Raw genomic sequence first — 27,816 nt, forward strand, 5'->3', positions numbered from 1 at the left:
ATAAATATAAACATACATGTTTGTATGGGCCACACATTGAATAGTTATAATTTCTAATAGATATACTTTATACATATGTTTTATTGTCTATGTTTCTGTATTTAATTTAAGAAAATATATAGGGGAGTGTGCAGCTGTATGGAGGTGTGCAGCTGTTAGCTGTATGATGCAAATAGAACTAAAATGAATATTAGATGATGAGACATCATCGGTCTGATGCACCTCTGCGCAGATGTGGAGGCGTCACTGCAGTGACCGCAGAATCATGGGTAATCATAGCACCATGCAGATACTGCATGCGGTTTCTCATGCTCTATATCATATCCTCAATATGATCATAAACTGAATTCAACTAGAAACAAACTGACATCTGTTCAATGATCGAGTTTGATCGAGTCTGACTTTAGATTGAACAGATCTTTATTTCTTTTTTGGGGGCCTGTTAGCTCTCACACTGTGGGTGCTGGTCTTCCTGGAGTTCTCACACAAACACAACAAACTATAACAAAATATGTAAATAACACAGAAAATAATTGTTCTGTCTGATGAAGATGAGGAGAACAAGAATCTGATGTGTGTTAACTCCTTTCTCAGTCTCTGACTATGGTTCATTTCTCTGTTCTCCTGCTGCTTCTCTCAGCTGCTGAGTGAGGAGGTGGACAAAGTAAGTACCTTCACAAGAGGAGATTGCACGCTTGTTTGTGTGTTTGTTAAAGGCAGAGATGGACAGAGTACTCGACCCCAGTACTTGAGTAAGAGTACAAATACTACCGGTCAAAATTTACTCTGTTACAAGTAAAAGTAGCTCAGTCTAAATGTTACTCGAGTAAGAGTAAAAAAAGTACTTGCTTTTAAAGGTACTTAAGTATCCAAAAGTACATGCTTTTAAATTTACTTTAAGTAAAAGTAAGAGTAAGAGTAAGAGTAAACTTCTTATTTTTCACATCAATGAATTACTATAATTTTTTCTAAATGAATTTAAGGACCTTTTAAGTCTTGTTTCAGAGAATTAACTCTTTGAAACCACCTGCACTGATGTGCCTGCTTTTAGAACCACAATGTTTTATAAAGCCTGCAGAAACACCTATAAGAACAAATAAAATGAATGGGATCATAAGAGGACAGCAGATGTTGCAGATGCAGTGTTTATTAACAATCATTAAAACTGTAACCAAATGAACCTGCACCGTCCAACTAACTCTCTATCATTTAGCTAAGTTGGGAACTGGAACCCCCTCAAAGACCAATGTTGTCCCCAGACCACTGGTTGAGAACCACTGCTTTACAAAAAACTACATCTCTGCTTTCAATAACTCAATGTTGAAGTCACTTGACTTTACAGGAAGGACATGTGCAAGTACAATATAGGAGCACAACAAACTCTGTCTCCCCATGTCTGTCTTGTCTTGTCTCTTGTCTCTATTATCTGCTTTTACGTAGATCCCAGTGGAGAGCGTGCACTGTGATAGGTTTCATTCTTTGACAAACACAGCTTGTGTCCAGTCGTATTTTAGAATAAAAAAATAAAAAAAAGAGCAGACCTGAAAGTAACGAGTACTTTTCAGCCCTCCTAGAAATTTACTCGAGTAGAAGTAAAAATATTTGTCTTGGAAATGTATTCAAGTAAGAGTAATAAGTACCAAAGAAATCTAATACTCAAGTAAAGTACAAATCCTCTGGATATGTACTTAAGTACAGTTCTCAAGTAAATTTACTCCGTTACTGTCCACCACTGGTTAAAGGTGTTGTGTGCTCTTTTTAATGCTTCCTTTCGTTTCCACTTGCAGGCAGAGCATGAGCTCCGTGTTGCTCAGACAGAGTTCGACCGACAGGCGGAGGTCACCAGACTGCTGCTGGAAGGCATCAGCAGCACACATGTGAGTCAGGGACACTGGTCATGTGACTCCCTCTGTGAGCCAGATGTGGTGCAACAGTTGGTCAAAGCAAAGAATAATACAGAGGAAATGAGCAACATGAATCATTACATCATGTTTGTCAAAATATCACGGAGAGTTGTACAATTATCCAGAATTACTTTACACATGTAGCGGCAGAAATGACGAGGAAGAGCTTTACTCTTCCTCCATCATTTCTGCCAATCTGACTGCCATGAGGAAACACTGACACACAGATTAAACAAACAAGATATATCATGAGTGTTAGACGGTGTTGTGAGGGGTTTTGTTTTTGGACAGAACCAGGCCACTCATCTTTTGCTAAGCTAACGCCTGCCGGCTGCAGCCTCACATCACAGACAGATGTGAGAGAGTGATGTTCATCTTCTCATCTGAGGTTCCGATCACACACTTTATTATCCCAAGTGGGAAACTTGACTTGCAATCAGGGGTACAGATACAAACAACACAACTGCAACAATATATATAAGATATATAATATAAGACAGGGGGTCAGTGGGACACCTGTCACCTTAGTAGCCACCTAACTCAACCAGAATAAGTGTATTTTGTATTTATAAGTGTTGAATTATTCCTCCACAGATTCCAGTTTGTCTCTTCTGCTTCTTTCCTCGTGCATAGTTTTGTGCGCTCTTCTGTGGAAGAGACACAAGAAAACTCACACAGGAACATCTGAGGGAATATTTTCATTGTAAAGTTTCACATGTCCACACGTCAGGAGGCTCATGTCACCTGGTTCAGTGGTTTTTGATGATGATGTTTGGCTGCTGTGACGATGATAAAGACAGCTGTTTTGTTTTCTGCTGGGTGACTTTTCTTTTCTCTCCACAGCTCAACCACCTACGCTGTCTGCAGGATTTTGCGGAGGCTCAGGCCACGTACTACGCCCAGTGTCACCACTACATGCTTGAGCTTCGGAAGGAGCTGAGTAGGTGAGGAGTCACTGCTGAGGGTGGTGTCAGCTGTAAGAGTCGTCTGAGAGATTAGGATCATGCTGAGGTCAGTGGGGAGGGGGCACTGATGAAAATTTGTCAGTGTTTTCAGTAAAAGTTTTTTTCACACTTGTGAATCTGGGAAGAGGGAGAGTTGAGATAAGATGGGAAGAGCTTTGAGTTAAAACCACACACAGAGACTAACTGGCAGCTGGCACAAACCTCCTCCAGCTCACACAGATGGAAGTACTTATCATACTCATGACATTTATCGATTACACAAATGGATTAATTTCTCAAAACCACATGCCTCCTTTTTGTGTCTGGCAGGAAAAAATAGAAATAGAATAGAAATAGAAACATCACAACAGCAACTTCCTCTCCAGGAGTTTGTAAAGCGCAGAGACTATGGATCTTTGATCGCCGCTGCTCTGTGAGTTACAGTAGCACTTGATCCAACATGAGTGTTACTGGTTCCAGTTAGATTATGTAACTGCTTTCCTTCTGCCTCAGAGTGCCCAGCTGCTCAAGGAGCACTTAAACTCAGTGACAATATGTGCATGAATGTATGATGTTAAGAGGCATTACCTTATTTTGTGCTTAAAGGCAACATCTGCCTACAGGAAGTTTAATATTGAACGTGAGATACTGCTTGGTATCAACAAACTTCAGAGGCAGGTTGATTGGTACAGACCATCACACAGGTGTCTCAGCTCTGATCCCAAGTGTAATGAATACATGAGTTTCTGCAGAGCAGAGACCTTTCCACCCTCACATCTTTTTCTTACAATCAGTTGAGTCCGTTTTTGATCATTGAGGTTGTAGCAGCTGTAACCCCTTTGACACTTTCACCCTTAAAGCATCTATGGAAAGTCTGAACCATTGAGAGAATCTCCAGGTAGGGGCCTCTGGTCTCCCTCAAAACAAAATGGCAGACCTGTGAATATTGACTTCAAATAACTGAATAACTGGCACAAGTTCTGGAAGCTACTGAGTTCCCGTTTGACATGATTCTACAGAGAGCAGTTATCAGAATCAGAATCAGAATCAGAATCAGTTTTATTGCCATGTATGTTTTCACATACAAGGAATTTTTTCTGGTGATTGGTGCAATTGATCAGCAACAGTGGGGCTCTCTAGCCTTGTTGATGAGGCTAATAGCAGATGGGAAGAAGCTGTTTTTGTGGCGAGAGGTTTTGGTCCTGAAGGACCGCAGCCTCCTGCCAGAGGGGAGTGTCTCAAAGAGTTTGTGTCCAGGGTGGGAGGAGTCAGCTACAATCTTCCCTGCACGCCTCAGAGTCCTTGAGGCGTACAGGTCCTGGAGGGACGGAAGATTGCAGCCAATCACCTTCTCCACAGAGTGGATGATACGCTGCAGTCTGTTATTGTCCCTCTCCGTGGCAGCAGCGTACCAGATGGTGATGGAGGAGGTGAGGATGGACTCAATGATGGAGGTGTAGAAGTTCACCATCATAGTCCTTGGCAGGTTGAACTTCTTCAACTGCCTCAGGAAATACATCCTCTGCTGAGCTTTTTTGATGAGGGAGCTGATGTTTAGCTCCCATTTGAGATCCTGTGTGATGGTGGTTCCCAAGAAGCGAAAATGCTCCACGGTAGCCACGGGGGAGTCACACAGGGAGATGGGGGTGGGTGGGGCTGGGCTCTTCCTGAAGTCCACTATCATTTCCACTGTCTTCAGAGCGTTTAGCTCTAGGTTGTTCTGCCTGCACCAGGTCACCAGACGCTCAGTCTCCCACCTGTAGGCAGACTCATCGCCATCAGAGATGAGTCCAATGAGAGTGGTGTCGTCTGCAAACTTCAGGAGCTTGACAGACTGATGGCTGGAGGTGCAGGTGTTGGTGTACAGGGAGAAGAGCAGAGGAGAAAGAACGCAGCCTTGCGGGGATCCAGTGCTGATGGTCTGGGAGTCAGACACGTGCTTTCCTAGCTTCACGTGCTGCCTCCTGTCAGACAGGAAGTCGGTGATCCACCTGCAGGTGGAGTCAGGCACGCTCAGCTGGGAGAGCTTGTCCTGCAGCAGAGCCGGGATGATGGTGTTGAAGGCAGAGCTGAAGTCCACAAACAGGATCCTGGCATAGGTCCCTGAGGAGTCCAGGTGCTGGAGGATGAAGTGGAGAGCCATGTTGACGGCGTCGTCTACAGACCTGTTGGCTCTGTAGGCGAACTGCAGGGGGTCCAGGAGTGGGTCAGTGATGGATTTGAGATGGGACAGGACAAGGCGCTCAAATGATTTCATGACCACAGAGGTCAGGGCAATGGGTCTATAGTCATTTAGTCCTGTGGGCCTTGGTTTTTTGGGGACAGGGATGATGGTGGAGGATTTGAAGCAGGCTGGCACGTGGCAGGTCTCCAGTGAGGTGTTGAAGATGTCTGTGAACACTGGAGACAGCTGATCAGCACAGTGCTTCAGGGATGATGGAGAGACAGAGTCAGGAGCGGCTGCTTTGCGGGGGTTCTGCTTCTTAAAAAGCCTGTTGACATCTCTCTCCAGGATAGAGAGAGACGTTCCTTTGGTAGGGGAGGAGGAGGGTTCTGATGTGGCTCTGATGTGGAGGTTAGTGTCAGGCTTGTCCCACTGTCTTTCAAAGCGGCAGTAGAACTCATTCAGATCGTTGGCCAGACGGGAGTCATTAATGGAGTGGGGGGGTTTAGGTTTGTAGTTTGTGATCTTTCTGAGCCCTTTCCAGACAGAAGCAGAGTCATTGGCTGAGAACTGGAGCTGAAGTTTCTCAGAGTACAGTCGTTTAGCTTCTCTCACCGCCTTGCTAAACCTGTACTTGGACTCTTTAAACCTGTCCCTGTCCCCACTCCTGAAAGCTTCCTCCTTTTGCCTCCTGAGCTGACTGAGCTTAGCTGTGAACCAGGGTTTGTCATTGTTATAACTCACCCTGGTGCATGATGGGATACAGCAGTCCTCACAGAAGCTGATGTATGACGTCACAGCCTCTGTGAACTCATCCAGACTGTTGGAAGCAGTCCTGAACACCTCCCAGTCAGTGCAGTCCAAACATGCCCGCAGATCCTCTATGGCTTCACTGCTCCACTGCTTCCATGTCCTCACAGCAGGTTTACACAGTTTTAGTTTCTGCCTGTATGTGGGAATCAGGTGGACCATGACATGGTCAGAGTGGCCCAGTGCAGCCCGGGGGACGGCGGGATAAGCTCCACTGATTGTGGGGTAACAGTGGTCCAGAGTGTTCCCCTCTCTGGTCGGGCAATTAACAAACTGTCTGTATTTGGGCAGTTCATGACTGAGGTTCCCTTTGTTAAAGTCACCAAGGACAATAACTACGGAGTCCGGGTTGGTCCGCTCCACACACAGTATCTGCTGTGGCCTGTGGTGGGATGGAAACACCGACCAGGATGATTGAGGTGAACTCACGGGGGGAGTAGAAGGGCCTGCAGTTTATGATGAAAGTCTCCAGGTCAGGAGAACAGTGCTGCAGGATCACTGTCACGTCTCTGCACCAGCCACTGTTTGCATAAAAACACATTCCTCCACCTTTGGTTTTGCCGGACAGCTCTGTGTCGCGATCCGCTCTGAAGAGTTGGAAGCCGGCCAGCTCCAGCGCAGAGTCCGGATCGATCCACACAGCCACGTCTCCGTGAAGCACAGGACGGAAGATGAGGAAAAGTCTCTGTTCTTCTGCACCAGTAGCTGAAGTTCATCCAGTTTGTTGGGCAGTGAACGCACGTTGGAGAGAAAGATACCTGGGAGAGGTGTGCGGAGTCCGCGCCGGCGGAGACGCGCAGGCGCACCGGCACGTTTTCCTCTCCTCCGGCGTTTCACTGCGAGAGCAACGGTCAGTGACCTCTGACCAAAATGTCCAATAATTCCACAGGTGAGTCGAGAAAAGTAGGAAAAAAATCCACTGGAGTTGTTTCTCTGATGTTAATGAGCTCCTCTCTGGTGAAAGAGCTCCGGAAACCAAAGCAGAAAACTGGATTTATAAAGAAAATAAGGCAAAAAAATGCGCACCAACACACCGAGGCAGCCATCCGCGGCGCCATGGCATCAGATGCCATGTTGGGTCCATTTCCTGTATCTGTGATCATATGATGTGATTGTTTAGCTGCCTCTGGCCACATCTGAACTGATGCATTGATTCTTTGATTGACAACCCAGAACCGACTGTACTGGTGCATCCACCGAAGGAAACTTGTGTCTGTCCATTTATCCATTAGCTTCATAGAGTGAATTACACCAAAGCACTAGTGATCTTTACTCAGCAGGTAAATGATAATTCTTCAGCACAGTAAATCTATACCTCACAACTCCCACAACAGCTGCAGGGTTAGGTATTTTACTCAAGGTCTGTTTTTGTTCTTTATAAACCTAGAAATGTGTTTGTCCCATTCTTTAAACTCTAGTGGCAGAGCTATGAATAGATCTAAATAGATCTTGATTGATCTCATTTTGCTCCCTAAATCAAGGTTTATCTGTTTATAATTTGTGACACAGAGGACAGACATATAGATCTATAGATAGACCCCAAAGTTACTGGAAAAAAGGCAGATGCCAGCTAAAATTATATTTATTTGCCAGTTCTTGGGCGGGGGGATAGTCAAATGTCCAGAGTAACACTCATTAATCTTTAAATTCATATTTATCAGCATAGTGTCTTTCTGCATTGTATAAATCCTTTGGATTGGAAAGGATTGCACTGTATTTCTTCATTGATATAATCAGTAATATGGAGGTCTCTCCGTATGTTCTCATGGGCTGTTTCTCATAAACCCAGTTTGATCCTCTTCTATCAAAAGTGACAACACCTTTTCCATTCTATCAGTCAGAATTGATACAGACACCTTATAAGCTGTACTAAAGACTCTTATTAGCCTACAAGGATTAACAGTCCATCTTATCTTTGGGGAGGTCCAGTGAATACAAGAGCTATTCAGTTTTTTGTTACTAGCTTTCTCTTGTTGAATGTGTAGTGGATTTTAATGTTTCTGGATTCCTTTGGTTTGGTTGTTATTGTAGCTGTTGTACAGTCTCTAACTATATTTGTCTGCTTGTTGCTTGCAGATGCAATACAGGGGTTGGACAATGAAACTGAAACACCGTCAATTTAGTGTTGGAGGTTTCATGGCTAAATTTGACCAGCCTGGTGGCCAATCTTCATTGATTGCACATTGCACCAGTAAGAGCAGAGTGTGAAGGTTCAATTAGCAGAGTAATAGCACAGTTTTGCCCAAAATATTGCAATGCACACAACATTATGGGTGACATATCAGAGTTCAAAAGAGGACAAATTGTTGGTGCATGTCTTGCTGGCGCATCTGTGACCAAGACAGCAAGTCTTTGTGATGTATCAAAAGCCACGGTATCCAGGGTAATGTCAGCATACCACCAAGAAGGACGAACCACATCCAACAGGAGTAACTGTGGACGCAAGAGGAAGCTGTCTGAAAGGGATGTCCGGGTGCTAACCCAGATTGTATCCAAAAAACATAAAACCACAGCTGCCCAACTCACTGCAGAATTAAATGTGCACCTCAACTCTCCTGTTTCCACCAAAACTGTCCGTCGGGAGCTCCACAGGGTCAATATACACAGCCGGGCTGCTATAGCCAAACCTTTGGTCGCTCATGCCAATGCCAAACGTTGGTTTCAATGGTGCCAGCAGCGCAAATCTTGGGCTGTGGACAATGTGAAACATGTATTGTTCTCTGATGAGTCCACCTTTACTGTCTTTCCCACATCCGAGAGAGTTACAGTGTGGAGAAGCCCCAAAGAAGCGTACCACCCAGACTGTTGCATGCCCAGAGTGAAGCATGGGGGTGGATCAGTGATGGTTTGGGCTGCAATATCATGGCATTCCCTTGGCCCAATACTTGTGCTAGATGGGCGTGTCACTGCCAAGGACTACCGAACCATTCTGGAGGACCATGTGCACTCAATGGTTCAAACATTGTATCCTGAAGGCGGTGCCGTGTATCAGGATGATAATGCACCAATACATACAACAAGACTGGTGACAGAGTGGTTTGATGAACATGAAAGTGAAGTTGAACATCTCCCATGGCCTGCACAGTCACCAGATCTAAATATTATTGAGCCACTTTGGGGTGTCAGGAAACGTTTTCCTCCACCAGCATCACGTAGTGACCTGGCCACTATTCTGCAAGAAGAATGGCTCAAAATCCCTCTGGCCACTGTGCAGGACTTGTATCTGTCATTCCCAAGATGAATTGATGCTGTATTGGCCGCAAAAGGAGGCCCTACACCATACTAATGAATTATTGTGGTCTAAAACCAGGCGTTTCAGTTTCATTGTCCAACCCCTGTAGTTTTGCTGTTTTTTTGGACCAGCCTCATAGTTAGTAGCACATAACTGAGCCAATCAGTCAGTAATTCAGATACACACACAGGAGAGAGATGAGAGGAGAGATGATATGAGCAGGAAAGAGAGAGAGAATGATGCGTTAAAGATGTTCACCTGTTGAGATGTGTTGAGAATGTTTATTATAAAAATGGTTGAGACTGTTGTTATTTATATAAAATTAAGCACATGGACATTTTTCAAAAGCTCTCTGTGAAAAGAGAAAAGAACATACATGTTGTTTGAGAACCTGAGTTAACACTGAATGTGATTTCTACATATAAAATGTGTTACAGGCAGTTACACTAGATTAGGTTCAGTCCATGAACCTTGTCATCACCAGGGGCTGTGTGCAGCCATTTGTGTAAATATTTAGTGTGGGTAAAAACTGAAAACCACTGCTTCTGTTAGGAAATGAGGCTCAGGCCTTTTGTCTAAACAAATGCAGATGTTTTCAGAAGCCACCATGTGGACAACAGAGAGAGGGAATTAATCAAGATCACACACACCAGCACTGCTCACTGATGCTGTCACTTTGTTGATGCATCACCAGCCATTTTACAACATGAATGTTCATTCATTTTTATTTCATGATGTAACATATCTACAGTTTTATTTGTTATTTCTACCTGTGAACTGACCAAAACTATTTTAACTTGTTTAAGTTAAAATCAAACAAATGGCATAAAACAAAGGGCATAAAAATAACAATGGAAAAAGACATAAAGAGAGACACTTACTCTTTGCTTAAAGTAGGAGTGACTCTGTGAGTCAGTTTAGAAATCCAGGTTGCCAGGGTGTGTCCTGTGGTTGGGAGGAAGCTGGAGAACCCAGAATCTGCTTGCTGTGAGGCAACAGCGCTAACCATTGCACCACCATGCCACCCCAATTTAGCAATGATTCATGAAATGATTTGGAAGATTAGAGCACAGTGCGGAAGTACAGTCTTACAAAACCACTAGTGTTGGTTCAGAGGGCAAAGAACTCACATGTCAGTGTTCAAAGTTTCCTCGTGTGAAAAAAAGATGAGAATAAAACCTTATTAAAAGCAAAAAGATATAAAATAGGTAACCAAATATATCAAAATAGAAAGACAGGAATTCAAGTACAATCAAATAATGGGTTTATGAAAACACCACAGAGCTGAGCCTCCAAATCTGTTTTACTTGTGGAGGTGGAGGCTGCAACAGGACCACAGTGAATTCAGCGACATCATCACCAAACATCAGCACCAAACCTTTAATACACATCTGGATGTGATCACTGTTTCATCTCTTGGCCAGAAAACATAACAGCTTCAAACAAACAGGCTGTAGTTCAGCTTCAAAGGATCATAATCTTCATTTCTCTTCCACACTTCATGCAGACATGCTAACGCTATCGGCACCCCCAACTCCTCTGCTACTGTCTGCCCCAGTCCTGTCTCATCCGCCTTCCTGTCTGGACCTTCATCCTCCGGTGCCACAGTCTCCACCTCGTCCAGCCAAAAGCCCAGCACGCTCGCCATGGAGCAGACTCCGTTCCCTGTCACTGGCACCAGAAAGGCTAAGGTCCTGTATGACTACGACGCCCACGATGTCAGCGAGCTCTCCCTCTTGGCTGATGAGGTACAGTGGGAAGTTCTGACTCACACCACACTCACATTTCCAAAACACAAGGACCATTGTCTGATTCACTAACAGGAAGCAGATGGATGACCTTTAGCTGTGTGACTGGCAAATATTGGAAGTGGATTGGATAAAAGACATTTACCCACACATTTCTGTTTGTCATTGCCTTTAGGCTAAAAATAAAAACTAACCACATCAGACTCTCATTGTCATGTGGCAGATGCATTAGCCTATGCATCTGTCCTTTTTCTATATCTGCTTTTGTATGCAGTATCACAGGGGCCTGGGCCCTGTCCCAGCATGCACTCAGATTACAAGTTTTACAAGTCTATAAAGTCAAGACTGTCTCAAGTCTGTCTGAGATTAGAGGTGACCAGATGTCTGCAGCCTCCTGCTCATTTCTGGAACAGCAGGTAAAAGGAAACACAGAGAACAAACGGGGCAGTAGCTGCTTCATGGTGCCCCAGAATCATCAGTTACACTTGAATGTGAAAATATGACCTGACCATAGACTGTAGATAAAGATGGAACCTCCATGACGTCACCCACAGGTTTCTGAAGAGCAGTTTTGAAGAAGAGTGAGCTGCTCCACTGTTGCCTTCTTGGCAACTTGGAAGCTCCTGTTAGCATCTTTAGCACAGCTGGGCATCTTGTATGAAGGCTTGTTTCAAGGTTGATTAGCTAGTTAATGAGCTAAGTTAACAAGCTAACAAATTGCGAAGGCATCCACCTGTCACTCAAAGAGGCCCCACCCACAATTCTTCCTAACTTTAGTTCTTAATAAAGTGCAAACAGGTGAGTTATATCAAATTCAGCCGATACAGTTGTCATGAAGGAGGAAATTAGCTCTGGAGACCAAAACAGTTTTTGTACCAGGCTGTAAACATGTTTATTTCTGCTGTAAAGTTAGACATTTGAACATGGGAGTCTCTGGGGACTGACTCACTGTTGGAGCCAGACTCTATTGGTCATTACAGGAACTTCAGGTTTTGGTACTAAGGGTTGCTGCTTGGATCTGTAACAGAAAAGTTGTGCCACAGTCAGTTTACTGAGCATTATCATCACAACAGGTTTACAGCAGGAGAAGTGTGTGTTCAGGTTGTGTGACCACCAGGTTGTGTACAGTCTAAACAATACAACCACTGACTTACTTAGGACACCGTGTATGCATTTCTGTTGTACATCTGTAGGAAACAAATGATACTTAAGCTTTCAGTCCTACATGATCAACAGTCCAGAAATCTGTGAGTGCATCTATAGTGTTACACAAACCAGGTGACCTACAACCTGATGAACACAACTATACAGAACACAGGATCCTGCATATCAATGTGGTGGTGAAACGTGTGAGAGCTCTGACCTTATAACTCAATGATTCCTGTTTATCACTCATTTCTTAGTGTGACTGAAGAAGCAGGAACCAGCTGCGAAAGCCACAACTACACAATCATACACCAGGATCAGCTGTTTTCAGTGTAACATCTGCTGTTGCGAACCTGGCAGTAGCCAAGGTGGCGCTCTTGGCAAGATCTAAAAAAAAAAAGCAAAACCCGGAAATCTCTGGAATAAGTCCTTAAAAGTCCTGTAAACCATGATCTGCCACTAGATGTCGCACTAGACCACCAGCATCTCAGACTAAAACAAATGTGTCCACTAAACACACAACAAGAAGCACAACTGACTTATGTTACCCTGTAGAAACAAGAGCCACCACAAACAATCTAACCCCAACCAACAGCACACACTAACAATGCAGTAATTTGCTCCACACCATTGCTGACAGGTAGCCAGCTAGCGATAGCAACATTTGCCAAACAAATTCATAATATTGATAACAGCAGTTAGCTAATGTTTTCATGCTACTGTTGCTGTCACTAGTGAAAACAGACATTAAAATTATGTAGCATCAAGTCACTGACACATGAAAGAGAAGAAAACCAGTTCTGATATCAGCTGGAGCCTTTAGCAGCTCGTATGGTTCTCCATCTCAGTAAAGACAGACTCCACAGTCGGACTGGGAAAGAGATTCAGCCTTGGACTGGGAACGGCTGAACTAATGACACTGATGAAGTTGGTAAAGACTTTCTGGATGTTTTGACGGTCCACCAGCTGACTTTGATCTGAGCCTGTAGTCCTTAGTCCAGTCCCCCAGTGTTCTGTCTCCTCTTTCTTTGTCTGGTCTCTTCTTTTCTTTAGATGAAAACATAGTTTCAAAGAATAAACTCAGATTACATCACACACAGAGGGAGTGTGGCCTCATTCTCTGCTCAGGGCGCCATTACTCCATTATATCTTTACATAGAAAACAGCTGTTTGCTGCTGCGTTATTGTTTGTTTTGGTTATAGAACCATTGATCTCTCACCCTTATACGACTATGTATGGGTGTAATATGTATGAATTACTTAATAATAATGCAAACAACACATAAATAGGAATATCCATATGTTGACATGCTGTTCAGGAAATTATTTGTGGGAAAATGTAATGTAAAACTTGAGAATATTGAATTAAACATTTTTTATTTCAGATGTAGTCATCCTGTTAGACAGCATTCATACAACACAACTCTGTTCTACATGACTGCTATTATTTCAAAAATTCTGTAAAATAATAAGCTCCATCACTTAATAACAGTTCCTGAGTCAGACCCTGCTGAGTTAAACAAAAAGCCACTTCCCATTAATTTCAGTGTTTGACAGTCAGTGTAAAGTGATCCGGCCTCACTTGTTATTGAATTACCAGGCAAATAATTCAGCAGGGGAGAGAAGCTGCACTGTTGGCAGTGAATAGAAGGACAACAGAGGAAGGAACAGTATCATTATCAGAGCGTATAATGCTGCTGTGAGGCTGCCAGCCCTGCTGCCTGCTGCAGCGTGTGCTGGTTGTGACCCTGCCCTGTCTCTTCGGAAATGACTAAACACAGGAAGTGGCAAAATAAAATCAGCAAAATAAAACACACACACACACACACACACACACACACACTTGGATTAAGAGTCTGAGGATGGAGATGATGCAAATGTCACCACATGATGAGCAACATACTGTTTCCCTCTTACTCACAACATCTGTGGTGTATTAAGAGGCTATTTTCTGTTTCCTTTTTAAATAGTTTTATTTTGTCAATATTTGCCAATTTGTTCTCAAAACATTTTTTTTTCTTCTCTCCAGCTGATTACTGTATATACCGTACCTGGGATGGACCCTGATTGGTTGATTGGAGAACGGGGAAACGAAAAGGGCAAAGTCCCTGTCACCTACCTTGAACTGCTGAGCTAATGGACCAAACAACACACACACACACACACACACACACACACACACACACACACACACACACACACACACACTACATACAACATAATACTACATGTGTGCAGTCAGCATATTTTCATTTGAGACACGTATACAAATCTGTCTGTTGGGAAAGTTTCTATAAATAGAGAAATGGGAGGAAATAGTATTGTACACTTGAGGCTGTTTGATGTGGGTGTGTGATGACTTTTGTATGTGTTGTAACGCTGTACTCACCAAAGTCACTGTTGAGATCCGGGAACACAGTGACGGGAAACATGAACAGGTCAGACAGACTAACAGTCTAAACCACTTTCTACATGGATGAGGGGAAACTGGGACTTCTAGGTCCTGCTTTACACTTGTAATGCAAATTACTACAAATCTGAGACCTTAACCATACTCAACAGTAGATGTTTGTGTAGATAGGATTTATATAGTAATATAAATATACTGTATATGTATAACAGCTGTCCCCAAAAGCCCAAGACCACTGTGAGGTGGATGAGCTGACAGCTATAATTTCTTTGAGTTTGCACTTAGAAGCTGATGGAACAGTGCAGATAATGTCAGGACTCTGTAAATTGTGTGGGTGTATTATGGAAAATATGGCAGTTGATGTGTGCTTAATTTTGTTTGTCAGACCTTGGGGTTTGTTTTCAACCCAACCAGTCTCCATCATGAACAACAACAGCCTTTGATACAACCCACAGCAGAGTCTCCTAGAATAGCGATAGACGTACCAGACTGTACAGAGAGCGCCGTACCTACCTTTGTCGCCATAGTTACTATAATAACGGTCATGACCTGGTTAGGTTTAGGAAAAGATGGTGATTTGGGTTAAAACAAGTACTTCCTCAACATTAGAGGATCTTTGTTGTCATGGTTACATGGATAATAGAACACAACACAAACTTCTACTGTCACATGGGAATTGAACACTGCTCTCCTGTGTCATATTCCTGTGTTTTGTTGACCCATCCATCCACCCCAACCTCCTCCTGACATGGACTTGTCGCTTTATAAATTACATCACTGCACTTTTCCCTTTGCTCCTGTCATCATTACTATGACCAATAGATGTCGCCTAGCAACAGAACCTAACTATGGGTCATAATAACCTGCTGACAGACGACCTGTGGGCTCACTTGTTACAGGGGAACAATATGTCTTTAAACCTGTTTGATGATCTCACTGCTCATGTTTCTTGACCTGTCTGACTTCCTTTAGTGATGCATACACCTGCAGGTCTCAAGTGATTAAAGCTGCGAGTTCAGTTACAGTCAAAAAAAGGACCAAGTTGTGTTAAAGCAGAATCATCCTTTGTAGGATAAAGTAGGGGCTAGCTGTGATAAATTCTATCTACTTTCCAGTTCATGTTCAGCTCTACGATCTCCAGGTGTGACAACAAATCTGTTTTTGTTCCATCATCTGCTCTTAAACCTCAGCAATACAACTACAATACAGCTCTCATCTGTTGAGAGGTATTAAAATGGTGTAGAAATCCTGGATTCTTGCTGTGTGCACCTTCACACAGCTGAAGTACAGACTGTTTTTAAATGTGGGACTTGATTGTAGTGTGAAATGACTACAGTACACGTGTGTGTTCCCGTAGTAGCCCTCTGTTTCCATGTTGGTGATGTGATCATGTTTGGTCATCATGTTGTATTTGTTGTTGGACTGACTTGATAATTGACTCTTTCTTTATGTGTAAAATATATGCAGTGCAGGCTGTAATGTGGGTGGTGGAGGTGTAGAGAGACCTAGCAGTTAGCATGTAGTTAGCAGAAGTCCCAGGACAGCTAGTTAGCTTAGTGAGTTGACAGACAGCGACTCAATGGGGATACCCACACTGCTACTTTATTCTGACCATACACAGCTGGTTTCCACACCATCACATTCACTAGTTACACATGAGCAGTAGAATAGAAGAATCATTAGGCTTCAGCCTACATTCAGTTATGTTGAATATTGTGATATTTCCTGCTGTATGCAATATTTTTCATTTTCAATACTGGGGGAAAAAATCATTTATTTATTTTTTGTAATTTTTCTGCTGAGTCTGACCTTCATTTCACTGCTTTGTTTACTGTACATTGTATCTTTGCATGTGTCAAATAAAACTTTCAACTGCTGTTTAGTTGCAGCATCACTTATACCTGAAACAAATACAGTAATATAATTATATATTATAATATATTGTAATATATATATTATATATTATAAAAACATAAAATGTAATATATATTATAAAAAAATACCTTAACATAAAATACAATCATATTATGTATTACATAAAAAAAACAACTGAAACATAAAATACATAATTACATAAATATATAAAATATCTCCACACTCCTGTAATCATATCGTATACCATGATATTTGGGCTGGGCTCTATGAAGATGTTACATTTTGGATATCGTACAAGCCTAGGATCATAACCTTCACCAGCTGATTTCAGAGAAAGGTTCAGTCCCTCAGCAGCTCCGCCCTGTGTGCACACCTCTCCATTACACTCCTTAATGAACCTCAATGAATGTGCAACAGATTATTAGAAACAGTGATACGGTTTGATCTGAAGAGCAGAGCTGATGTTCAGGAAAACACCTCACAGAGAAATGACTCATCAGCTGATCAGCTGCTCTGTGTGATCCTAAATGTTTGTGTGTAACTATCAATGATGTAAAGTGGTTTACCTCTCCAGTGACAACAGTGTGAGTCATAGCTGTGTGATGTTGTGAGGCTTTCAAAGGGAATCCCCTGTGATTTCACTTCCCCACATGCTAATACTAGAAGCAGGGTATGTAGTGGTTTAGTGTTTCTGAATCACAGCTGGCGTGGATACTCCTGCATGATGCTGAATGTTTTTGTGACCCACTGACTTTTTCTCTGGGGCCTCCATTAGGCCACAACCCATGGTACATTAGGAACATTTGAGCTAACTCTTAGAATTCACTGAGCTCCATGTTTTCCTCAAGAGTCATCTTCAGGGCTAATTTTATATTTTTAGCTCTAACAACCAACTATATACATTTCTGGAGACTGGAGCCAGCTACAAGTGGGTGGGGCTGAATGGCAGGTGCTAGTAGCCACAAGTAAGTGAGGGCCCCCGACCACAAGTTCCTGGCAGCATAGTCATTAGAGTTACAGTGAAACATTAGTTATAGCATCTTTGTCTTCAGTAATGTGACATGTTTACTGAGTTACATACGGTAAATTCATATTTATTTGAATTAGATCCTTTCAATGTGACTGGATCTCTCCGAAGCATTTGTGACATCTTGAAAATGGCGACATGCTACAGAGCTGAAGAGGGATACAGAGCTCGCTGCAGCACACAGGTCCTTCACCTGTGTGGTTAGATCAGCAGAAAAAGGAGGATAAAGGTTAAAGTTAGGCCTCAACCACATTCTTCATGCTCCTAGGTTTATTAGCTGAAAACTAAATACACTTTTCTGACACTGCTCTGCTAGCTCCCCATTAGCTAATGGGGAACGGTAGCTGGTCACCCCAAATCACATTTGATTGGATAAATTTATGTTCACAGCTCCAGAGTGCAGGGTCGGTCAGAAATATTTATCTGTTATATGTTTTGCAGGAAAGAGGCATTTTGATTTAAATACACAAAAATGTAACCAGATAAGCGAACACTTAATACAGAGACACAGGATTAAAACTTGTAGCCTATTTTTCATTTCACTGGAGGAACGAGTCCTAAAACCCAGAATTTGTCACATGTTCTCACTTCCTGTCCCCTGGTCCTGTAGTCTCTGGGTGTTTGAATGTGTTTCTGGTTGATGGCTGAAATCAGGTCTGTGTTTAACACCAGCTCAAGACATTTTCAGGTTTGATTCTCTGACATCTAATCCGTCAGTAAATCCCTCAGTCCTGATTTCTTAAAGCTTCTCCGTCTGTTAAAAAAGACTGGTTGCTAACAAGTGTCTAAATGAGACGACAGAGGTTGTCGGGGATGTTAAACGTCATCAGTCCAACATGAAAACTGATCTCCTCACCAGTCCACCTTTACAGCCTCGTTTTGTTTCTACTCGCTCTTACAAACTGTTACTAACTTTGTGGGAGAAAAGGCTTTTGTAGAAGAGCTCAGAGCTAAATCAAACTACAAGTTGAAGGTTAGTGGTGGTGACGATGAGGTCATGTGATCGTGGCGTCGTTGGGTTACAGCCTAACGTGAGCTTTTTACTGCTGCTGATTGTATTTAGGCTTCAAACATCATAAAGTGGAGTCATTAGTGAAGATTAACCTGTCAGGATCAGAAACCGTTGCTTTTTTTCTCTAATCATCCAAAACACAACAGAGAAATCCTATTGGCTGTTTGTGGAGGGAACCAGGTGATAATGACTTCAGGGACATAAATATGTTATCCCTGCCGGACTCTATTAGTTAAAGGAGTCTGTTAAGTCTTAAAAGGTCAGGTGCCCAGATGAATAACCCACCATCCTCCTTCCTTCAAATGTGTATTTAAACATTTCAGGTGGCTCTGTTCCTCAGTTTCAGCTTCTTAAGGACAAAATTCCCTCTTTTTGTTGTTGTCCTTCCTGTTTGTCCCCCATGACATTGAAAACACATTTGGAGGGAATCAGGAACAGTGATTACAGCAAGCCAAACCTCTTTCTGTGTTCATATGGGAATGACTGTTGTATCAAGACAGACTTTGATTTGTGTAACTGCTTTCATTTTAATATACATGATACAAAATCGTGTCATTTGCTTGAGTGCATCTTTACCACTTGGCTAATGTTGCCTATGGTCGTCTGAATCCTTGAATGTCATCGCCATCATTTCAAACCCCGCCCATTTGGAGCTCACTCCCTGGTCTTTCCCTCCCATAACTCTTGTATTTGCTCTGTTGGTATTTTTGAGTTTTGTGGTCACTGCAGGGGCCTCCAGGGGCCTCAAGCAATCCTCTGACATTCGATCTTCTTTATAACTTACTGGATATTTGGGTGTTGAAGTTTTTCTTTACCACATTTGTTTGACAAAATTGTCACAGTCACTGGAGCCGACAAAGGAGAACCCAGAAGCAAGACAAAGAGGCAGGCGAGTAGCAAGGGAAGATCAATTTACTAGTCCAAGAAAACAGGCAGAGTCAAAACCAGGAGATCAGAATCAGGCAAACAAATCCGACAAGGAGCAGGCAGGTATCTGTAGTCCAAGAAAGGCAAAACGGGGTCAGAGCAGGAAGGCAGAACTAGGATATGCTGGAAAGCTTGGCAACGTAGAACACAAGACTATCTGGCAGGGAACAAATGAAAATGGACTGGTATATATACTGAGGAACTAATGAGCAAATGGACTGCAGGTGAGGAGGAGATGGGCAGGGAAACCCAGGTGAGGGAAATGAGTAGATTGGGAAGGGAGGCAGGATCTGAAATGACAGGAGAGTTAGTGAAGCTACGTTACAAAAATAATCTCACCTCAAGGTCAAATACATCAGTCTGTTTCCAGAGCTTTCCACCATATCTAATGGTTTACAAACATGGATGACAACAGGACAAACTCCTTCCACTTATGCAAAAAGAGAAAACAGTGGAAAGCTCCAGAAAATGTTTTAAGTGGATCTTGAGTTATGATTAATTTGTTACACTGTTGAATATTCTTTTTCTTGCAGGCTGCCTGACCATGTGAGCACCAGGGTATCTGACTGAGGATCAAACTTATAGCATAAAAATTGTAGAAGCTAGTTTGTTCTAATTTGATGAAGCACCCCATTTCCTGTATAATGGTGTGAGTGTGTGTGTGTGTAAATAAATTCAGGATTCCTAATCACAGTCGTTTTCAATTTCTAATCACAGTTGTTTTCAGAGCTGTGTTTCCCATCACCATCATGTCTTTAATGAAGTGTTGTTACACATGGCTTTGGGGAGGGGGGAACTTAATATCATCACATTTTTTCTATCCTCTGATTTATGGCCACTGGTTTGATGTACAATAAATATGCATGTGTGTTACAGTAATATGATTTGTGAATATCCAAAATCAAGGCTCTGATCAACAGGAGGCAGAGGAGCTCCAACTCCTCCACAGAGATTGGGTAGTTGGTCCTGAACACTGCTGGTGTTCAGATGTCTGCTAATTTATCCTTTAAAGTCCTCCGCTCAGGTGCTCATCATGGTGGCCAACCATGCCACCCTACAGCTCTCTAGACTGGAAATTAATGGTCAGTCAGTGGGTCCCAGTCCTTATCTTGGTTCCACATACAACAACCACCTCTCCTGTGGACTTGGATCCAAAACAATTTCCAACACCTCTGGGAAAATCACTCGTAGATGTCCCTAGGTCCCCAAACCAGATTCTGCTGTTATCCCAGCTACTATCAGGCTTTGAATTCATTGCTCTGAAGGTCAATGTATGTGGCCTAGTGATTCAGGTATTGTGGTTGGGATCTATAGACTCAGCAACAATGTGTAATATCTGATCAAAGGAAAATATGCACAGCTTTAAAAAAAAAACATTTTGTTGCAGCTGGTTACCTTTATAAAAGTAGTATCCAGGAGTGGATATTGTAAGTCATGCTGCTCAGTTTGCCCTCCAACTTCTGACTCCTAATGTGGTCACTGGAGTGCTTCTTGCTTCTTGAAAGCAACAGGATAAGACAGTCTAGATGCTTTTTTTTTCTTCAGGCTCTCTGCCACAATGATTTCATAACGTGTAACATATTTTTAATTTCACCTTTTATCAGCTTCAATTCCCAAAGTATGGAGGGTTTCCCATGTTACTCCATTACATAAAGGGGTTAAGAATGATCTTAACATCCACCGTCCTATTTCTAAATTGTCCTGTTCTTGAAACATTAGTTGACAATCAACATAAGACTTTTCTAACTAAATTTTGTGTTAAGCTCTCTCTCCAGCCTGGATTCAGGACCAACCAAAGCACCATTTCTGCAACATCTTTCATTTTAAATGATTGTGACTGAAGTGGATGAAAAGAAGCATTGTGATGATTTGATCATCGACTTGTCAAAAGCCTTTAGTTAGTTCCAAAGTTACCTATCTGATAGACATCAGTGTGTGAAAGGAATTGGTGATCAGCCTTCTTACCTATAACAGAAGGGGTCCCTCAGGGTTAGGACCAGTTCACTTCACAGTTTATATCAATGATATTGTTAGATCATTCAATAACTGTAATGTTAATTTGTATGCAGATGACATGATTTTACATTGTTGGGCAGATTCCATACAATTGGCTGTTGACAATCTACAACTTTCTTTTAATGCTTTTCCAGAGTCACTCACTGAACTGTGCTAAACACTGATAAAACAAAATATATGCTGTTTTCAAAAGCTAAAGAAATTGATTTCAGCAAAATTCAGATCAGCACTTTACGTGTCACAGAAATAGAGGAAATAAATCCTGCTTTGGCTGGTGCCCTCTCTATGAGACCGGATCAACACTGGTATGTATTTATTTACAAAGCACTCATATAAATTATCAAATGACCTTACATCACTAATAGACCTCAGCATAGATGCTCGTCAGACCTGCTCTCAGGACTGGATCTCACTGCATGTTCCTCGGGTCAACTCCTACCAACCTACAACACACTTTAAATATTAATTCCCTGAAAACATTGGGACAGTTTAGAAATATTCTTTTAAATCTTAACAGTTTTGAATGTTTGTTTTTATTAGGAAATGATTTTTGTATTTCTGATTGGTTTGGGGTTCTTTTGTTTTTGTAATCTTAGCATCAATTATAAGTGAGGGTTATCTCTTAATGCATCCCCGAGAAATTAAATAAAGGTTAACAATGATGATAGACTTCAGGAGGGAACCACAGACCAGAACAGTCTGGGCTGAGACTGTCTGTGTGCAGGGATGGTGATGACAGACCACATTCATCAGAGGAACACAGTGGAGGAGAAGGAGTTCAGACCTAGAAGTCTCTCTGAAGGCAGCACCAGAGACTGAACTTGATTGGGTAGCCAGTGGAGGTTGATGAGTAGCAGAGAGATATGACCTCTTGGGTTGATCAAAGACCAGTCTGGCTGCTGCATCCTGGACCATCTGTAAGGGTTTCCCTGTGAGTGAAGGGAGGTCTGTCAGAAGAGCATAGTAGTAGTCAAGACAAGAAATAACCATGGCCTGGACCAAGAGCTGGGTGGAGGTCTGAGTCACAGGTAAGGCCCGATTTGTCTGATGTATATGGCTCAAACCACACAGTGAGATGAAAGCTGAGAAATCTGACTCTAGTTTGTATGGAAAAGAACTAAATGGAAGAAACTTGCATTAACTGATTTTTTTGGTCAGTGCAACAAGCTCTAAACACAACATAGACATATTATCACCTAATAACAGATCCAGCACACACAGAAAAGCATACTTGGAGTCATGTCGAGTCATATTTCTGGCCAACTGACGAATCCCTCTCTTTTCTTCATATGCACAAGTTGCTCTCTATTTTACCGTCTCGCTTCATCAGACTTCATGAAGCCACATGACTCTAATCCACAGGTCTCCAACCATTTTTACCAGAGAAGACGCTCCTCAGTCAGAAACCAGAGAAGAAGAAGAAGCTCCCCAGCCAGGGTCTGACCCCTGCTCTAATCGAATGTCACAGAGCAACTGTGACAGTGTATGACTCCACAAGTTCAGTTGAACTTCAGACTTCAGATCATATAAATTGTTTATTGATGAGTCACCTAGTCACAGTGAAATTAGTGAGCAATGGGTGTGTGCTCTACTGCTGGGAGAGTTTTTTTTTTGGTGTGAGTGAGTTCAGGGGAATAACAGTGTATGATTTTGGGCTCGTTTGGGCTGTGTTTTCCCTTTTCTGATTGTTATTGAAAGTGTGCAGGTATTACCAAGTAATAACCTTTACTGAACATTATAACCTTCATGAATGAGGATTTATTGAACTAAACTGACTTAGTTTAGCTGTTCCTAATAAACTGACAACCACACTGTCTGCGGGTGTTTACTGTTTGTATTAGTATGCTGCTTGGAAAGTGGAAAGTGTATTTAACAATGATGATGCCTGTTCATTTGAAGATGTTTAATAAAGATTTTTAAAAAATACATGTTATTAATACATATATTTTCTATTATGTCATCATCATTTAAATAGCTGCCTTACAGATAGTAACATCAGTTCCAGTCAGTCAGCTCCACTTATTCTTATCTTTGAGAATGTATTAATCAGCAGCAACAATAAAAAGATTTGTGTTTCACTACTTCATCCTCAGACCCTTCCTCTTTAACCTTTCCCTTCCTCTTGGCTTCACTTTTCGCAAATATTTCTTACCATAGTTCAGCTAATGACATGCAGCTTCTCACTAACCTCTGATGACATCTATCACTCCATCCCTAACCAAAATGCATTGGTCATGATAGAGAGAAAGCTGGACATGCAATCTTCTTTTTTATGGACCTTCCAGCCAAAACAATTCATAGATTGCAATCCATTCAGAAATCAACCACACAAGGTCCAACCGGTACAAAAGAAGACCACATCACTGTGGTCCTCTGAAACCTCCAGAATACAGTTTAAGGTTTAAATGAGAACACCAAAACCCAGCCACACATTCTCTACAACCCAGACAGACCATAGCTCAGTTTCGTGCCATCAGGGAAAGCCAGATAAGCAGTTGGCTGCTTGGTTCCATTCGCTTATCTGTAAAAATCACCACATGACACTGCCACAGCTGTATCAATTCCAATATTATTTTCCTTGCGCGCAGTGAATTTTGGGATATGTTGCGTATTGTAGCAAAAACAGACAGAGAAAAGACCTGATGATGTCATTTTGACATCATACCAGCAACATTACACAAAACTGACTGACACCTTCACTATAGTCTCTGTGTTCAGGCTGAATCTGAACATATCATAGACATGAAAAAAATATAATTTTTTTATTCAGTGGTCGTATTCCAGCTGCATGTAGAGACATTTTCTGTCAAATAAATCAGAAAATTATTAAAAATGAGAAGAAATCCAACATTCAAGTATCCTGTAAACTCTATGTAGAGAGACAGAGCAGCAGTAGCAGCAATGCAACAGACACACAGCAGACACACAACAGACACACAGCTGGTGTGGAGACACACATGTTTTTGCACAGCAGATCAGCAACAGCAGCCACGACGCACACACCACAGTGTGTCTCTGGTGTAAGGCTGCCGTCCAGCTACTGTATTTACCAATCTGACAGCTTTCCAGTTTTTTCCCCTTGTTCAGGAAATAATTGCTTTAATCTTAAATTATTTCCAGTCTTAGAGGTAGACAGTGTGTGGTATTTAGCTTTAAGGGATAATAATTCTTGTGTGTGGGCTTTTGACTTGTCTTCCTCCCTCCTTGTGTTTCTTGGTTGTTTTAGTTTTGGAGCTATAATCTGTATGTGTCATTAACATTTAGTAGTCTAATTTATTTGTGTTAAAGAAAATTTCAGTATATATGTAAACATTCTAAAACACTAGGATCATTCAGCCATTTTGGCTGGAACCACCACCTGAGACCCTGAGTCATTATAAATTAGAGAGCCTGGGCCATTGTCTGACATCATGATAGAATCATTAACAGTCTTCTGGAAACTGAAACATCATCCATTTGTGAGTGACCTTTGGTTACATTTCAGTCTAACAATCAGATTATTCCAGCTGTGTCTCTTATTATTTTGGAAACATTAGAAGACTAAACCATCATCTCTGCACTTTCATGTCTTTGGTGATAAGTGAGATTCTTGCAGGAACACAACTGTTGATTCAGGTTGTTTGATCTGTGTCCTGACCGGTTTTCATTTAGCCAATTTCCCCGAACCACTGACGTTCCAAGATGGTATCTCATATCTAATCATTTTACTTCTGCCTTATCAATTAAATATACAGTTTGTACCATGCTCACTATTGCAGCTTATCATTAAAAAAGGGGAGCACTAGTTTTGTATGTAAGTTAAAGATATTGAATGTCAGTATTGGGAAATTAAAGTGTGCTGCTCATGAGATCTGCCCACCACGCTGTCTCCCAGGACCAGATAGTGTTCCTCTTACCCGAAACACACCATAGCACAAAGAAAGGTACTCAAACACATGATGACACTCTGGCTGTCCCCACTTACAGCAGAGTCCATGAGGCATTCAAGAATAAAGAGCAAAATTAAGTGTGATCATCCTCTTTGTGTCACATGTCACAGACCTGGAAACAACAGATTATTACAGATGATCACCATACAATAGGTTAATCTGGAGAGCTGTCAGTCAAAACTAAATTCATATGCTAAACATCATTTAAACCAATATGGTTAGATTGTTAAATCATCAAGGACCGATCGAGAAAGAAAAAGAATAACAGTAAAAACCAACCAGACAAGTTGCAGGAACAATAGCCCCAAATGGCCTTTGGGATATAAAATGTCATCACTTCATTCTATTGTTATCAACATTTGAGTTAAGTTGTGTCATAATAAGTGTAGAAATTCTTGAGTTATGGCCAAAAATATGTTTTGTGACATCACAGTGACCTCTTTGACCACAAAATTCTAATCAGTCCATCCCTAAGTCCAAATGAATCTTTGTGCCAAATTTGAAGAAATTCCCTCGAGGCTTTACTGAGATATTTTGTTCACAAGGCCAAAACTGTGTTTTGTGAGGTCACCGTGACCTTTAGACAGCAAAATTTAATCAGTGCATCCTTGAGTCCAAGTGAATGGTTGTCAGTCCATATAGACGGATGGACGGACAGCCTGAAGACATAATACCTCTGGGCCTGACTGTCAAAATATTTTATTTCCACATGACTTGAGTAGAGGATATAGTTAATTACTTATCTCTTGGCAGCAGAGATCCTGCCCATCTGGATTCACTCAGTTCACACTGTTTGGCTGGAGGAAGGATCACAGACATCTGACAGCTGGTCGAACACCTGGGGCCTCATATACAAGTGTTGTACAGTGTATAGATGTATCATGAGGAAAGTCAGCTTCATGTCTCATGTACTCACGTCTCTGACACCCACGATCAATCCCCATTGGTTGTCTCCCTGTACAACTTAAACCCACCTGTTTTTAACCTCATTTGCAAACATTTGCTCATGGAGATGTAATAGACTTCTGACAGAAGAAGTGTAAGGCTAAATGCATTTATGAGACTACATCTTCTAGTTTCTGAAAATGTGCTTGTTTTGCCTGTGACTAAAATACTCTTCATCTTCTCCAAGGCAGGGGCCAAGAGGTGTGCCATCTTAACTAGCAGTATGCCCATTCTCACCTGCTCCAGAGGAGTCTGGAGATCAGACTCAGAGGCTACAGAACCTGAGAAGGAAGTTCTTTACTGACAAATGGCTCCTGGCTGTGATGGAAATCATCCTACACTTCCAAGGTGGACGGGGCACAACCCCTGCAACACAACCCACACTCTGATGGTTCTGCCCTCTTACCCATCCACAAGCATGCCAACGTGCCCCATGCACCCTGAAGGTAGAGGGGGCCGGTGACATTTTGACCCATGAAAATCACAACAACCATCAGGCCCAAACTGCCTCTCAGTTACAAATCTTGAATCATGAATGTGTGAGCACTGCAGGCTCCACCACTATCTGGACCAGGTCCTGGATCCACCTGGCATGGGGAGGGAACACATGAATCAGGCCACACCAAGTGTCAACCCACCGTGACGTCATCCGCTGGTTTGTGAGCTGTTCTACAGCTGTTTTGAAGCCTCCAGTTTGTCATTTGTCCGTCGCCATCTTGGTTTTTTGAAACCAGTAGAAACCATATTTGGAGGAGAAGGTGGAGCTGAGGAGGAGTGAGGGGTGGATCTGATCTGCTCTGTCCTCTATCCTGATTGTGGGTACAGTCTGTCAATCACACAGTAGTCCCACCCTAATGCATTCCCTGCTCTATGGTCTATTTTCTTCTAAATGGAGCATAATTTAAAAACTTAACATCACATTGTGTTGAAGAAGACTTGAAACTAGAGACTGAGACCATAAACTCATTAGGAAAATGTTTACTGAGGTAATAAATCAAGTGAGAAGTAGAGACATTTTCACATAGACTTCAATACAATCGGATTTCTTTTTACAACCAGTGGCATCGCTCCCTGATGGTCATTAGATAGAATTCAGCTTTAAGGGTCTTCAGCACTGGCTTCACCTCTCAGACCCAGAGTCTACGTCCAGGTTTATAAACAGTGTGTGGGCCACACTGAGTGGACAAAGGCTTTGGTGATATTGGTATGGTAATGGTCATTGTGTGATAAATTAACTAGTGCACTACTTTGTATGCAAACCATGATGATTGTAACTTCTTGAATTCATTAGTGAATTTAACTGAGGAGACATTGTCTGCTCCTGTAGTACATTTGAGCTGCTATATTCATATTTCAATGCCCCAGATACAATATGTTTGCTCTGAGGAAAGTTCTCTGTGGGAGTATCAGACTGCCAGGAGAGTAGTGACTGTGACTGGAGATGATCACTACACCCCCACTTATAATGTTTCTAATGTATTCTCTCTGATCCCACCCCGTTTTGCTAGGTGTGCCAGGCATGCCTGGTCAGGAAAATACCAAAGTGCCCTTGGCGTTCTCCAACACTGTGCTCTGCACCCTTTAAACAGGTTCACTAAAATCGTTTCACAATCATTTTATGACACTGATGAATATATTTCATCACAACTCAACGAACGTTAACAAAATTAGCACTGATGCTGCCACATGCAGTAAACTAATTCAACTTGAATCTGTAAATAAAACAT

At 42.1% G+C, this 27,816-nt stretch overlaps 1 protein-coding gene across 5 annotated transcripts in view; it reads left to right on the forward strand.

Annotated features, from left to right (window-relative positions):
* Positions 1-23,260, forward strand: part of sh3glb2b (SH3-domain GRB2-like endophilin B2b) — a 40,730-nt gene extending 17,470 nt beyond the window's left edge. For 2 of the 5 annotated variants that reach the window (XM_071465384.1, XM_071465386.1), the window contains 5 exons: positions 641-664; positions 1,788-1,877; positions 2,748-2,848; positions 10,562-10,802; positions 13,978-16,236. In XM_071465384.1, coding sequence (XP_071321485.1) covers positions 641-664; positions 1,788-1,877; positions 2,748-2,848; positions 10,562-10,802; positions 13,978-14,085 — 564 coding nt within the window. In that variant the 3' untranslated portion in view covers positions 14,086-16,236. Of the gene's footprint in view, positions 1-640; positions 665-1,787; positions 1,878-2,747; positions 2,849-10,561; positions 10,803-13,977; positions 16,237-19,732 lie in introns of those variants that run through there. The other 3 variants (XM_071465385.1, XM_071465387.1, XM_071465388.1) reach the window with 2 other exon arrangements.
* The last annotated feature ends 4,556 nt before the right edge of the window (positions 23,261-27,816 follow it).

Source organism: Trachinotus anak, unplaced genomic scaffold, assembly GCF_046630095.1.
Source record: "Trachinotus anak isolate AG129_WGS33_773 ecotype Australia unplaced genomic scaffold, CSIRO_AGI_Tana_v1 ptg000028l, whole genome shotgun sequence".
Classification (NCBI taxonomy): domain Eukaryota; kingdom Metazoa; phylum Chordata; class Actinopteri; order Carangiformes; family Carangidae; genus Trachinotus; species Trachinotus anak.